General features: G+C 34.9%; 1 protein-coding gene across 1 annotated transcript; it reads left to right on the top strand.

Annotated features, from left to right (window-relative positions):
- Nucleotides 1-7,196: 7,196 nt before the first annotated feature.
- LOC117333888 lies at nucleotides 7,197-12,277 on the top strand. Its single transcript, XM_033893305.1, has 5 exons — nucleotides 7,197-7,359; nucleotides 8,115-8,243; nucleotides 9,044-9,142; nucleotides 11,820-11,995; nucleotides 12,098-12,277. The coding sequence occupies exons 1-5, from the start codon at nucleotides 7,197-7,199 to the stop codon at nucleotides 12,275-12,277; spliced, it is 747 nt and encodes a 248-aa protein (XP_033749196.1).
- The last annotated feature ends 3,053 nt before the right edge of the window (nucleotides 12,278-15,330 follow it).

Below are 15,330 nucleotides of genomic sequence, written 5' to 3'. Positions count from 1 at the left end.
ATGTGTTAAATGTTTGAATTTAAACAATTAGATGGTTTAATATAACTTGCCATTGATTAAGGAAGAATAGCCTTATATATATGACCTCAAAAATTCATAACACCTTCGTTGAAGATTTCCAGATCTTTTATACAAGTTTCAGTCTGTACTGTATAGTCCGCAATTAATAGTCTGGATATTTTAATTAAAGTTAAGTAGACCGTCGGAGCGTCTTTAACCAACTTAGTAGGGACAACATAGTTGGGTTTCTATCAATTCCTTTTTCTACACAGCTCTACTAATAATGCATTTCGAAACAGCAAAATATTCAAACTCCTCCCCAACTCTCATCGTAAAATTCCGTAGGAATACTGATTACATTTTAAATAGTCAGAGATAAAAAGTTAACAACATTAAAAAAAAAAAAAAAAACAAAAAAAAACACAAAAAACCCCAATAACAATAAACAACATCTTTCTCCAGATATATCTTGTCAGCATGAATGCTTGCATGGTTGCAACCGGTTTTGAAACGATTCCGACCATTTTGCGAATCTCGAGGGCCTACAAATTGCAGATATTGAAAGAGTCAATTAAAGCAGCCTTTAAGCCTATGATGTGGGCACTAATTTGCTTATTTTTTAAACAAGTTTATTCGATCCCGTTCAAAAGATGATTCAAGATGAAAACTGAACAGGAATAATGAGCGTTATATTCCATCTGTTTATAGTCCTTTGATAAAGATGGAACAACATCTTTCCAAAGAAGACAGTTTGATGCTTGAATAACTCTAAACGAAACTTATTAGGATTAGGTACAGTTAGTCAGATATTGATAAAACATTAACATCGTCTACATATTTCGACAATCGAAATTCGCAGATATTTTTTATTTGACCTATGCATTTCGTAATACCCCCGTTCAATAGTTTAGTTTCTATATATATCATACAAGGTTTCTCTTTATAACAGTCCAAGATCTGAATATCATGATTTACCTGAAGTTGAAGTACAAAGTCAGAATCTATTTTGAAATCAGCTAAGGTACAATAAAGATAAAATCTACCAGTAGAATAAACCACTGCAGGGCTTATTGTGTTGACTACAATGACATCATAATACCGGATGTCACTGAATAAAATTAATTCTATAAAATTAAAAAATATGAAAATATATATGCTACTGTCACCAACAATAATCATACCATAATTATTGATAACGCAGCCTGTCAGACAAGCTTCCAATGACTGTACTATCATGTCTATCAACCCATGTTAGAAAACTGTTGTGTATATAGAGGTTAAACAACAGGTGTTATTTTTCAAAATTTACAAAACACGAGCATAAGCTAGTGTTTTTTGTAACTTCTGAAAAATAACTAACGAGTGTGATATAATAATAATAACCACGAGTTTGTGCGAACCGTTTCTACTACAATAGAAAAGCTATTTTGAGAATGAAGCGACCTATTTTGTGTTATTTTACAATATATTGTGTGGTGTCAGGATATGACCTAAATTGAAATACCACTAATTAATATGCAAAACTGACAAATTCGGAAATATATGAAAATATTACAATTTATTACAATTCATAACAAAATAATAAGTAAGTTTATTCTTTTTAAAGCAATGAATTGATAAAAATCTATATAAATTTTCAAGAATATAGCATACTAATTGCGAACTTCTTCTTATGCGTTATCATTTCAAGGACATCGTGAAGCAGCCTTCAAGTGTCAGCCAATCAAACTGCATTGAACAAAGTGATTCAAAAAATAGTCCCGGTCAAATGTCACCGTGTTAACCAATCAAAACGCATTTAAAATTATAAACTTTTTTTTTATTCAATCAATTCATACATATACAATACACAATCATACACTCATAATGTGAATGGAATTCAGAAACAAGTATAAGATTTATATTAATCCGTTTCCTTTTATGACACATTAAGTAAACGACAGCAAGTGGGAGAATACATAAGTGAGCAATGAAATACTTGAATAGATGAAAAATGGGGAAATTCGGAAAAGAGGAGAGATGAAAAGACCAGAAGAAAAAGATTAGAGAGGAATTTTATGCCATGATATGAGACATACAACCTGCTGTAACAGCTGTGTACTTGACAAAAAATAATAAATAAAAAAATTAAAGCAATCATTCAAATCTTTTAGAAATAATTATAAATTCTTGAACACTGGAAAAAATCAAAAAAAAATTCATCATACGTGAGTTCGTTATCACCGAAGAGTAGTATTTCAGTTGATAAGAGATAGTTTAGAGCACTAAAACAACATAAGCGAAACTGCGAGAACAGTGGACAACGTAATAGGAAATGTTCATTGGTCTCATCTTCTTGATTACACGTACATAGAGGACTATCTATAAGATTTTTATGAAATAGATAAAATATTAGTGGACTGCACTCCATCCTTAATCTAGCATGGTGAATCTGACCCAGTCTACTACCGCTACGGAAATAATGTGGAACTTTGTGGCGTGGTTAATTTAAATGACTTTTCAATTTCGTTATGGACGGAAAACTTTTGATTGCATCTGGCAAGGAATTCCATATAGGGATTACAGATGGCAGACAGGATTTCATGTAAAGACTTGTGCGACAAGGAGGAGGGCGAAAGTTATTTATTGTAGATACTGAGGAAGGAGACCGTGAACCATTTTATGGAAATGAATGATTTTGAGGTGTTTACGTCTTTGCTCTAAGAGAAGCCAGCCTGTTTCAGATAAAGTTTTACTCTACTTGTGAGTTTAGTTCCGCCAGTAGCTATACGCGCTGCTTCTAATTTGAGATTTTCTAGCATGTCAGAGTTTTTGTAAGGTTATCCCAAACAATGTTCCCATATTCAAAAATAGGTCGGATAAGAGTAAAATACAGAGTTTGAAGGGAAGTACGGTCTAAAGTGAATTTGAATCTGCGTAAAATATTCAATTTTGGTGAAACCTTAGATTTTATCAAATTGATTTGATCAGTCCAACCGCCATTGTTGGACAAAGTCAAACAGAGATGACTATGTGAATTTACCTCAGAAAGCAAAATATTGTTCATGTATAGAGGAGGAGGAAGTGGGGAATGAGTCTTTTTGGATATTAATAGGGTTTCTGTTTTAGTAGGATTGAAGTTAACCAACCAATTCACTGACCATTCATGAATTTTACGAAGATTGAAATTCAAATCTGCACTAATCCTAGGCGAGTCGATAATGACATACAAAGAGGTGTCATCTGCGAATAATTTTATATTAGCTCGTATGAAAGAAACAAAAGGGACCCAGTATCGAGCCTTGTGGAACCCCAGCCTTAATTTAAGACCAATTAGAACATTTTCCGTTGATAACAACTCTTTGTTTACGATTGTAGAGATAATTTTCGAACCATTTTAGAAGTGAAACCCCGAATTCAATTCCAAAACCTGAAAGCTTACTTAGTAGTCCCTTATGCCAAACGCGGTCAAAAGCTTTGCTTATATCACAAAAGACCATTCGTATTTCTTTACCATGGTCTAAAGCAGAGTAAATATCATGAGTGACAGCAAGAAGTTGATTGACGGGTGAGTCGCCGTGTCTAAATCCAGATCGGTGGGGAGATAGTAGCGAAAGGGCATGCAAAAAATTGTGAACATATTTAAAAATGCATCGTTCCATTAATTTTCCAACGATAGATAATAAGGATGTCGGTCTATAGTTTGTTATGTACAGAGGTTACATTAGCAGATTTCCAATCTGTTGGGAAAATACCAGATGTTAGAGATAGGTTAAACAGTGTGCTTAAGGGCTTACATATAATATCAACAAATTCTTCAAGCAATCGAGGATTTACAAGGTCGGGGCCAATGGCTTTAAAACAGTCTAGATTTAATATAGCGTCTTTTACATCAGTAGCAGTGATATGTATATTAGAAAGAGTGTGATTACATTCGTAATTAATGTTTGGAAGTTCAGCGTTTGAGTCTTCAATAGTTGACTGACTGGGCACAGAAAAAAAAATCGTTGAACATGGGAAGCTTTTTCGAAATCATCTGAAACTACAGTGTCATTGTGAAGATGTGGTGGAATCGGTGATTTTCTATAAATTGGTAGTAATGAGTATACAGTTTTCCACCACTTCTTCACATTGAGATTAGATGGTTTCTTGAGTGTACCACAGAGATTGTTAATGTATGCGATGCATGTTTAATAGTGTTAATGCATTTGTTACGAAATAGACGGAATTTAGCCCAATGATCATTGATAAGTGTACGTTTGGCTCTTTTGTGTGCACGTTTCCGTTTTCTAATTAGTCTTCGAACTTCATTAGACATCCACGGAGGCTCGTTAGATTTAACAGTAATATTTTTATTGGGGATACAAGTTTTTGCGATGCCAAGCAATGTGTCTGTAAAATTCTTTACCAAAACATTTATATCGTCAACATTAATCAATGCGTTCCAGTTAATAGATTTCAGTTTATCTTTAAATACATTATAACTACCATAATCAAAGAGCCAAACGTTACGCTTAAAAGTGTGCTTTGCCGGCTTTATGACGTTAAAAGTACCGTAAGTATGAACGCATTTAGAGTTTATTCCACGTGTGGTATAAAGTGAATGTGATTCAACATCTGTAATGAGTATTTCATGGCTTGGGAGTTGAATAACACCCACCTATTGTGGTGGAAATTTAATCACCACACACCTAAGCAATTTATATAATAATTGTTAACTTCGTAGCCCTTTGGCGGGATGAATTTGCATTGTATTATTTAAGGGCCTATCGACAATTTCAGTCGTTTTGGGCCAATCGCGGGATGGTACACCAACCAATCAAAGAATAACCTACTATTAAAATATTACAAAGAGTGGACGAGTTATTACCATCGCTACATATTAATGAAATAGAAATGAATCTTGTCAGGAATAAAAAAAATAGATTAAAGACCTGGATGAAATCTGTAGTAAGACACCTAAAACTCGAAAACGTCCATGACCAAAATGGTAGATATGCCTATTCTCTAGATATGTGGCAAAGTCATTGGTATACAACACAAAATACACCTTATGAGCATCGATCATTTAAGTTTATACTCTCCTGTTTAGCCAACACATGTTGTGGTAATGTAAATATCATAATTATCGAATATCCAGGTAAGTTCAATATTGCAACAAGCAAACATATTGTAGTAATGTAAAAGTTAATCAAGTGTAACTAATAATTTGTGTTCTATACATTACACATGTATTGATGGTGCTTTATAATTCTACACAAACGTATCATTCTTAGTAATAGGAAGAGCCGGACATAATGTCTGGTAACAAAATAAAATATAATTAGCAAGTGGAAAACGATAACAAATAGACTGAAGAACCATCTACGTGTTTATGGCAATAATAAGTAAAAGTGTGTCTGCAATGTATGTCAAAAAAGGACCTATTACTACTACTACTACTACTACCACTACCACTACTACCACTACTACTACCACTACTACTACTACTACTACTACTACTACTACTACTACTACTACTACTACTACTACTACCACCACCACCACCACTACTACCACCACCACCACCACCACCACCACTACTACTACTACTACTACTACTACTACTACCACTACCACTACCTCTACTACTACTACCTCTACTACTACTACTACTCTCACTACTACTCCTACTACTACTACTACCTACCCCCCACCTACTCTACTACTACACCTACTACCTACCTACTACTACTACCACACTACTACTACTACTACACTACTACTACACCACTACTACTACTACTACTTACCTACCCTACTACTACTACTACTACCACTACTACTACTACCACTACTACTACTACTACTACTACTACTACTACTACTACCACAACTACTACTACACTACTACTACTACCACAACTACTACTACACTACTACTACTACTACTACTACACTACTACTACTACTACTACTACTACTACCACAACAACACTTACTACACTACTACTGACTACTAACTCACTCACCACTACCACCTCTAATTTCTAAAACTGCATACTATTACTATCGCACTACCACTCTTAAAATCCTATTACCCGAGAAAAAAGAAAACGTAGACGTGTGTGGAATGTTTTTACTGAATATGTTTTAAGAAATCGTGCACACATACATTTCAAATTGTTAATTTTTACACAAACAATTGCATTTATTTTTGAGCATCTTGAGTTACTTACATAAGCCTAATGAGGTGAAAACAGACCACATTATTTGCGAATAGAGGTATTTCGTTCCTTTTCTTGAAAAATTATGCAATGCATTGACAGACTTTTATGTTGCATTAACAGACTATAATGTAACCATACCTTTCTAGAGTCAAATGTGATTACCTACAGCCAATAATAGCCAATGTCCTGGTTGACAGCGTGGTTATGTGAAGCAGGATGTACGATTTTCGGGCAGTAGTAGTTACTAACTGAGGTATTTTTAAATTCTTACGTTTTGGATACGGCTACGACTACGAATAAGGCTTCCTGAAAGAATTATGCTATAACTCCTATTCGGCTAATTTAACTGAAATATTTCTCTTTCAAACAGCAGCAAAATGAAAATACAAATGTAGAAATTGCCATATTTACATGTCTTCTGTGTGAACGACTGTCGCCACGTAAACATACAACAAAATCCAATAAAGTGCATTGACAGATAATGTAAAATTATGTAAACATATTAATAACCGAATACCACAAATGCGTGCGTATTTCCTTATCAAATTATCAGAGAAATGTTGGAATAAACCCACGCTATTACATGGCGATATCATCTTGATCCTTGTTAAAGAATTTCTTTGGTTTCACAGTGACGATGAGAATTCCGAGACGGGACCAATTTTTTGGCGTTTGAGTTTGGATTCCCTCTTCTCAATAAATCAAAACATCCGTTAAATGCAGCAATAGATTTTTATTCTATACAATTATTCTGGTGTTATCGCAATGTCATATAGCAAAATAAGAACTTTCTCCACTGCTCTTTATGCAATGAGAAATAGAAGACACGGGAAACTTCTTGGATATGTTACATACATATACGGAATAGATATACATGGCAATGACTGTTATATGCGTTTATATTAAAAAAAATCATTGAAAATCCTCCGAAAGTATCTTATTTAACAACGATACCAAATACATTATCGATTAATTTTACAGGAAACATTTGGTCAGTACCTGAAGAAAATGAAGACACTGTTATCATCACTAGTTTTGGCAGTTTTCGCTCTTTGCTGTGTCCATGGTTACTCATCTTTCCAGACAAGTATTCCAAATGGAGTTAACGTCCTTAGCCCTTGCGATGATACGACCCCCTGGCCGGGTGTTGGTCATGAGGCTATGGGCGGGAGTGGGCAGTTAAACCCTTTTGGACGCGACTTCAAAAACAATGGGAAGGTATATAAATTACATCCTGACTATCATTTACATTTTGTATTACATGCGTGATTCTGTGTTTTCGTTCCACGTTGCTACTCAGTCAGTTAACTCTAAATGATTGAATTGCAGTGACAGGATTTTCGTTTTTTAACCAACTAGAGAGAACCTTTCTTTTCACCTCATTGAAACTTGACAATTTTTCCGATCGAAGCGAAGATAAATAAGTTCACTGTATTTCTTAAATATTCACACTAGTTTTTGACAATATACTCACATGACGTTAACTATTCATGCACAGATCAGATTCTCCTATAACAGCAGAACACGCTTAAATTGCGTTGATCAGTCCTTTCAAAATGGCGTCGTCAAGTTGACGTGGAGTTACGTCACAAAGAGATGACGACATGAATTATGTTACTGATTCCCGCACATTTTTTTAATGATTTTTTCAATGTTTTAATTTTTTTAAGTATATAAAATGCAATAAAAAGAAAATTGAATGGTTTCGCGTTTAATCTAACATATATTTCACTCGTATGACAAAATATATCGATATTATGTCATACTCGTGAAATACATATGTGTTATATTAAACGGGAAACCATTAAATATCCTCTATATATTAAATGATATCATATAAAATAACAGAAATCTAACCATAAATATTTTCTTATTATTTTAAATTTTGTATTTATGTCGATAACCATTCCTACGTTCCGACAATAGGTGTGGAACCACACTCTGTGCGAGATGGTTCGGATGGCGATGGAATCTCAAACGGAGCAGAACTTGGGGATCCAAACTGTGATTGGACTCCGGGATCAAATCCAGCTGCTCCGCCTAGTGGATTTCCGGGTATGCTGACATATTATGTAAAGTTAAAGATGCTGAATTTGTCGGTATTTGTGTTTACTTAAGTCTATTTCCGTCCGAAGTTTGATCCAATTAACTGCGCAGTTCATGCATTAAAGTGCAGATCTTTTCAGGTTCACCTAAAACCAAATCATTAAATAAACATGTTGATAGAAAATCGATGCGCCGTCATTTCATTGGAGGTTAACTCGATTCCAAGCAGTCTTGCGTCAGGCATACACGATATGAATGGAACTCCTGCACATATGCCCGAATGAAAGCCGTTTGGTAAGGCGAATATATGCATCCAATTTGGTGACATGGTATCAAAGAGTTCCAGTATTAGCGGGTCGTTGGTCTAATATCGGAGTTTGTGTGATTTTATATTTTGATTGACTCGTGTCCTGGTCTTGCTCAGTATACCAGCAAAACAACTAATCTCTCATTATCTTTTGCTGACGTCGAACATTCGTGATTTTATCAATCCTATTGTTTGAACCTTTATGACGTCATCGCATTTCAAAGATTTGCCCCATATAATCTCATTTTCTGTATACTTTTTTTTTAATTTGGAAAAACTTTAACTTAAGACGATCTGAACATTTTGTATGGCGAATTCATCAGCAAAAACACGTTTCCCTTTGAATCGAGAAAGCCTTATTCTTGAAAATATTCATACACAATTTATTTTTTGGCGCTTTAACAAACGTACAGAGAGATAACGAGAATTTTGTGATTGTGTATGTTGTTATGTGGTTATGAAGACATTATAGCCTAGAACGTTTTGTTTCGTTCCCTTTCAGGTGTGTGCGAGCCATGGAGTGATCCAATATGTCTACAAAAGAATACTTTCAACAAATGTCAGACAGAAAATATGACGTGTGACGCCATCAACAGTACTGGTAAGTAACCAGAATAAAGGTCCGAGTGTTTTTCCTATTTTTTTTAGTGCAATATTTCCATCCAATTTCAAAAAGCCGGTCATGCAATCCTGATATAAGATAAAAAGGCTTAAATGATCGGCAAATTTAACCAGAAATACAAAAGAATGTATTAACAATTCATCTTGGAAATACACAGTTGAGCATGATTCAGCTGAGATAGATAGCATTTCACGAGAATCTTTCAGTGTTAAAATAAAAAACTGTAAAATCGGAGAGTTTATTCTACTCAAGAAACCGAAGAGACTAAAATGTACCTTTTGTCCGTCAAGAAGCTCTTATTTTGCTATCCCTTCAAACACCCATCTCTAAAAGACCCTCTTTTTGCTGCGCGTGCGTTAAACTTCTAGACAAACCCACTCGTTGCCTTTGTACCTGGTCATATTTGAGACAAACTTACATTGGGCGTTGATGTGATCAAATATATTCTTATTTTCATGTACAAAGCAGCATGGTAATGGTTATTTAAAATTTCCCTCCTGATCAATTTACCATAGATGCATGCAATTTCTTTGTATTTTAGACGTTCAGAAATTTACTATCAGATTTCCGGAGACACCGGTTCCCGCACAGGAAACAACTTATATGTGTATGAACTTCGCCTTACCTGCTGACCAGGATTATCACGTGATCGCGAACAGAGGTTTTATTGACAACAAGTTCGTCATGCATCATATTGTTCTCTATGCGTGTCCAAATTACGGTTGGTATATATACATAATTTTATACATCTATTACGTACTTTATGTATTTTACTTATGATTTTGGGTTACATCCATTCACTTACACCAGGTTCCTTTTCACAAAGTAATATCTTAAAATGCACAGTTATCTAAAAGACAAAAAAAAAAAAAAAAAAAAATACGCACACTACAAAAAAAAAAAAAAAAAAGGAAAAAGAGGGGTTCGGGTGGGGTTAACTTCATTTTGATGACCTTCGCATTATACAAATAAATTAGAGCGTTTTTCGGTTTATCGAGATATTTTCTTCAATCGAATGTAAATTTCAAAATATTGATAAATTCTATCGAAGAATATGTGAGGTAATGTTAAAAAAAGGCTGATTTTTGGTTTAGTGTCGGAATGGATAACATCAGTAAGGTCCAAAATTGTAAAGAGAATAAGCAGGATGAAAACATAATTATCAAGTCCAGTTGTCATAACCACATTGAATGACTGACTTGTTGATGTGTCTACGGATAAGGCATATTAAACATTGAACCTAGTCTTCAAACACTATTACCTTTCCTATTTACTATAGGGAGCTAGGCTTGCGGATAACCAGGAAACTCTACCTATATACTATTCAGTTTCATTATTCAGTATCATTATCTTTCAAAATACCGGCTTATGATAAGGATGCAGCTCTATCTCGTTTATATTGGATTTCTTAACTTTATTTGAGTCCTTAAAAGCAATGCTATATTGCTACAATAATTGTTTTTATCTAGTCCTTTTTCCAACCCTGTGACTACCATTCTTTAGAATTGTTAAGCCCGGGTTCAAGTCTTGTTGGGTACTGCTAACTCACAACATGGAATCAGTATACAGCCTCCGCTATCATAACATTTGATTTTCCACTCATTACATCTTCTACTATTCAAAACGAAGGGGACGCATTTATCCCGTTGTGAGGAGAACATTCTTTTCCAAGAATGGCGATCGGCGTTATAAGAACATAGTTTTTTGAATTTCAGCGAAATCAAATAACGAAAACAAAAACGAGGATCGTCATAATGATTGAATTTCTTGTCTGGTCAACAAACATCGTTTGGAGACAATACCACACTATTGGCATACAAATTGTAACAAATGCCCCACTCTTAGCCGAATTGTCTTTTTTCAAATGATGGTGATTAATTAAAGCACAGGTAAAACGAGCCCTTAAATCCAACCTTTATTAAATGTGTAAATTGCTTTGATCATAGCGATCAGCAATTGGCAAGTTATCAGTGTGTTTATAGAAGTAACATTCATGCTTCCCTTACTTATGGTATTGATATGTCCCAGTTGATTCTATATTCAAGGGCTTATTGTTCCAATTATCACAATTGTCATGACAGATGTTGATTACTGATGGAGAGATTAACAATTAGGGTTACCATAAATGCAAAATGAAAGGTAAATTATTCATCACGATTATGTTAGGAAATGTTATATTTTGCCAATTGAAACTAGGCGTGTTCAATGCTTGTTGATAGCCATTTTCTGATCTGTAGTCGTGATATTTTAGACTTAACCCGATTTAACTCAAATTCGACCCAGATTTGCATGACTGGTGTAATCATCGAAGCAGAAGAAGCTTTCCACTTCGGAACACCTGATTTGATTCTCCTAGGCCTACTTCAGGAGTCTCCAAACACATCCGTATTTTCGTATTTACCCTCGTTTTGTTCATTTCGAGATAGCAGTAAATTGTCGGTATTCTCCGTAATTCTTTGTTAGCTCTGTATCGAACTTCAATATATAACCGTAAATATAAAGTGCTTTTTAATATATATTGGGAGAGTAGTTATGCCATTAAAATATCCAAAGTAAAAAACATCAGGATTTATTGACTGCTTAAAGGTACAATATAGGCATTTAAAACATTTAAGTTATAACTTGGATATTGTTTTCGACCATCTTCTCGTTTCAGTTGAACTTGGCGATTTTGTCAATCCGTTAAACACCCCGTACGTCTGCGGTATGGCAGGGAAGGTGCGATGTATGGATGCAATTGGCGGATGGAGTGTTGGTATGCCTGGTTTGTGTCATAATGAAAATACTGGAATAAAGATAGGACCAACTAATCACAAATATGCTGTGATGCAGGTAATTACAGAGAGTAAAAGCTGAATTTTAGCATCCATTTCCTACTTAAATGAGGTGTAAATTTGGTAGTTTATTTATACAACGATTAAATTCCATTTGTAGATGCATTGGAACAACCCGTCAGAGAGGCATGGCTACACGGACAGTTCTGGAATAATCCTGTTCTACACTCCTATATTACGGCCATACAATCTGGCTAATTTGTTGACAGGAGAACATATATTCAGTATTCCACCCGGGGAAAATCGTTACGTCGTAGAATCAGAGTGCAGTTCCACTTGATCAGCTCGCCTCATGAGCAGCTCTATATATATTGTCAGCGGTTATAACCATATGCATTACATGGGTAAGTTGGTATATTTATCAAGGAAGAAATCAATGTAAGCAAAAGTACCATATAGTATTTACCATATATATATATAAAATTATGACTTACCTGTTTTTTTTGTATTCATAGTATTAATGATTTACGCTTTCTGATTGTTTTTGTAGCGTTTCCTGAAGTAAACCAATGCTATATTAAAAAGAAACGTTTTTATCAATCACATCAAATATATATGTTCATTTACCGACATATGTGTTTACTTATAATGAAAGATATGTCCTCTGTACACGTTCTTGCAGTGCTACTTTAGGTTTTAAAAATTCTGTAAGGATCATACTACAATTCATAAACAACCTTTTATCGATTTTTAGGGAATACATTCTGTATTACAGGTATAGAAATGACAATATACCATACCCCGGCTGGTGGTACCGAACAGGTTATACTGGACGATCCTCATTATAGTTATGACAATCCTGTTATACACACGTAAGTTTTACCCAACACGCCATAATCCCTTGTTGCCAGATCTTGATTTTTTTTTTACTAAATAGAGTTTTTTCTCACATTTTTAATCTAATGACGGCTCTACGTCATACATTGCACGTCATTCGTCTCGATCTCTTAAACTAAAAAAAAAGAAAAATATTAAAAAGAAAAAAAAACCAGGATATTATCTTGTAAATCGATGGATTTTCTCCAAATACAACTGCAATAATAAGTGTAAATCAGGACTATTTTATCTAAAAGTTCTTAAATCAAGTTGTGGTTTCTAGGTTATAAGCCAACTCCTAATAGTCTCCAATGTATTTATAGCCTACCGACTCCGTTGGAAATCAAACCTGGAGATGTGTTCAGGACAAAATGTTCTTTCACATCATTGCGTAAAGTTGTAACAACCACCAGCGGAGATGCTACTTCCCAGGAAATGTGTTACGGATTCTTGCTTTACTATCCAAAAGAATCATTTCATAGGAGCAAATGTACTACTGCGATGGGTTTACCTGTATGTTTGATGGACCATGACACTGAATTAATAGACGGATGTCAACTCAAGTCTTTCCTCAAAAACCGAACATATCTTAAGGAAATATTCACAGAGGTAAGTATTATATTAATTTTTATATTCATTTCGGGCAATTCGATTATCTATCAAGGGGATACCTTTTAGCTAATGTGTCGTTGACTGATAAGACTAGGTATTGAAGGGTCATAGGCACGACTGCAATAAATATCTTCTTTTGCTATTTATTCTTGATTAATAAATAGTCCGAATAGATATTTAAAGAAATAGTAACGACCTTATATCTATTTCTCTACATGTCAGATTGTCTCATGGGCTTTCTATTTTAAAAATAATGTGTTCCTTTATTTAATAATTGTCATCTATTTTTATTTTGATTGTCATCAGCTTATTTTGATATCAGTTCGCACTCAAGTATAATTCTTATGTGATTCGATCTTAAGAATTTTCTGCTTGTCCATTCAATTTCCCATCAACTCTAGAAACATGCAAGCAGGCTTAACAGGTCTCTATGGTCATGACATGGAATCTACAGTTAACTTTGTTTATTTTCAGCTCGCAAAACGATGTAAAGCTTTCACATGCCGTAAGGAATGCAAAGCCTTTATCAAGGAACTGAGACAAAACCCGTGTTTTCATGGCAAGGTCAAAGGATATGTTGATCATTATCTCAGTACCCACTTCCAAGTGAATAAGATGGCCCTTTATCACTCATGTGATGCCGATCTGGAACGTGAGGCTTTCGGACCCTGTAACTGCAAGCCACATGTATAAAATACAACGGGACTTCTTCTCATCAGCTGTCACTATATTTTAGTAGCAATGGCGACCATGTACTCAGTGTAATTAGGGCTTTTTATTCATTTTCTTTTCCAGTCATTTTGTGGGAAAGATATCTCTAATACGGATCAGATATATTCATGATTTATATTGTGTATAATAGGTCTTAAGATGAAGTTCTCATCGTATAATTTTCAAATTCGTAAATTAAATGTGGCCGCCATGACGTCATAAGTTGAAGATTTTATTACAGCTCTAACACATCGCAAAAGGAACATACAAAATTACGTCATTAGTTTAATGTTGACGAACTCGTGAAAGTAAGGAGTCCGTTTGGTGACGTTGTATTTTTTTTTATGTATACAGAATACTGTTTTAGCTGCTTAATTCAGGACAGCGCACCTTTTCATCCTGATTTATGTTCTGATAATACTGAGGTGTCTACACTTTGCCATTTTTGCCACATTTCGACACTTGTCACTTTATGATGACCACTTACAATTCCTAATATTCTCCTTGATTTCTGTATGTGGAATACATATGTAAAAGGATCGGCTTTTCACCTCAAACCGACACCTTTAAAATATTTATACCCAGGTTCGGTGATCTTGGGTCCGTCAGGGTCTTACTTTCTGAGCCATAATTTGTACGTGAAGTCTGGCAAATAAACACAAACTCAAGATATATCAAGTTCAGGTAGTTTTATTATACAACACTAGTAATGTGTAAAACACACTGACATATAGACAAATTATACCACTCTGTCATACACTCCAACACACATACTCTGACGTGACAGTAGTGTCTAGTGAACTCTCGGCCACATGGTCCTAGTTCTAGAAAATACTAACGGCTACACGGCCATACTCCTATATGATAGACGACGGTATAAAAACCTACAAACAATTCAGAGTCGAAATATACTGACGACTACATGACTGACATGAAACCTACCCCCAATGACTGTGACTGGTAAGCTATTCTATTCCCTATACCCTAACATAATTATATCTAACAATACCCTACATGATCTACCTACAGCTATTCCTATCAGGGAAAGAGAGCCAAACCAGTCTTGTCAAGACTTTAATTCTGACTGACGAACAATAGCGATGCACCGGCTTAAATAGGCAACCGCGGCGATCCACACGTGCAATATTCGCGCCAAATTGTTCGGAACACTTCCGCTGCTACAGTAAATGCAGA

The sequence above is a fragment of the Pecten maximus genome, chromosome 9, assembly GCF_902652985.1.
Source record: "Pecten maximus chromosome 9, xPecMax1.1, whole genome shotgun sequence".
Taxonomy (NCBI): Eukaryota; Metazoa; Mollusca; class Bivalvia; order Pectinida; family Pectinidae; genus Pecten; species Pecten maximus.
This window is presented reverse-complemented; position numbering and strand designations above follow the sequence as displayed.

Bases quoted from the DNA above. Each gene is read 5' to 3' on its own strand.
- LOC117333888 (XM_033893305.1), top strand. From the start codon at position 7,197: ATGAAGACACTGTTATCATCACTAGTTTTGGCAGTTTTCGCTCTTTGC. The intron at 9,143-11,819 runs GTAAGTAACCAG...TTCTCGTTTCAG, and splicing joins TGACGCCATCAACAGTACTG to TTGAACTTGGCGATTTTGTC. The intron at 11,996-12,097 runs GTAATTACAGAG...TTCCATTTGTAG, and splicing joins ACAAATATGCTGTGATGCAG to ATGCATTGGAACAACCCGTC.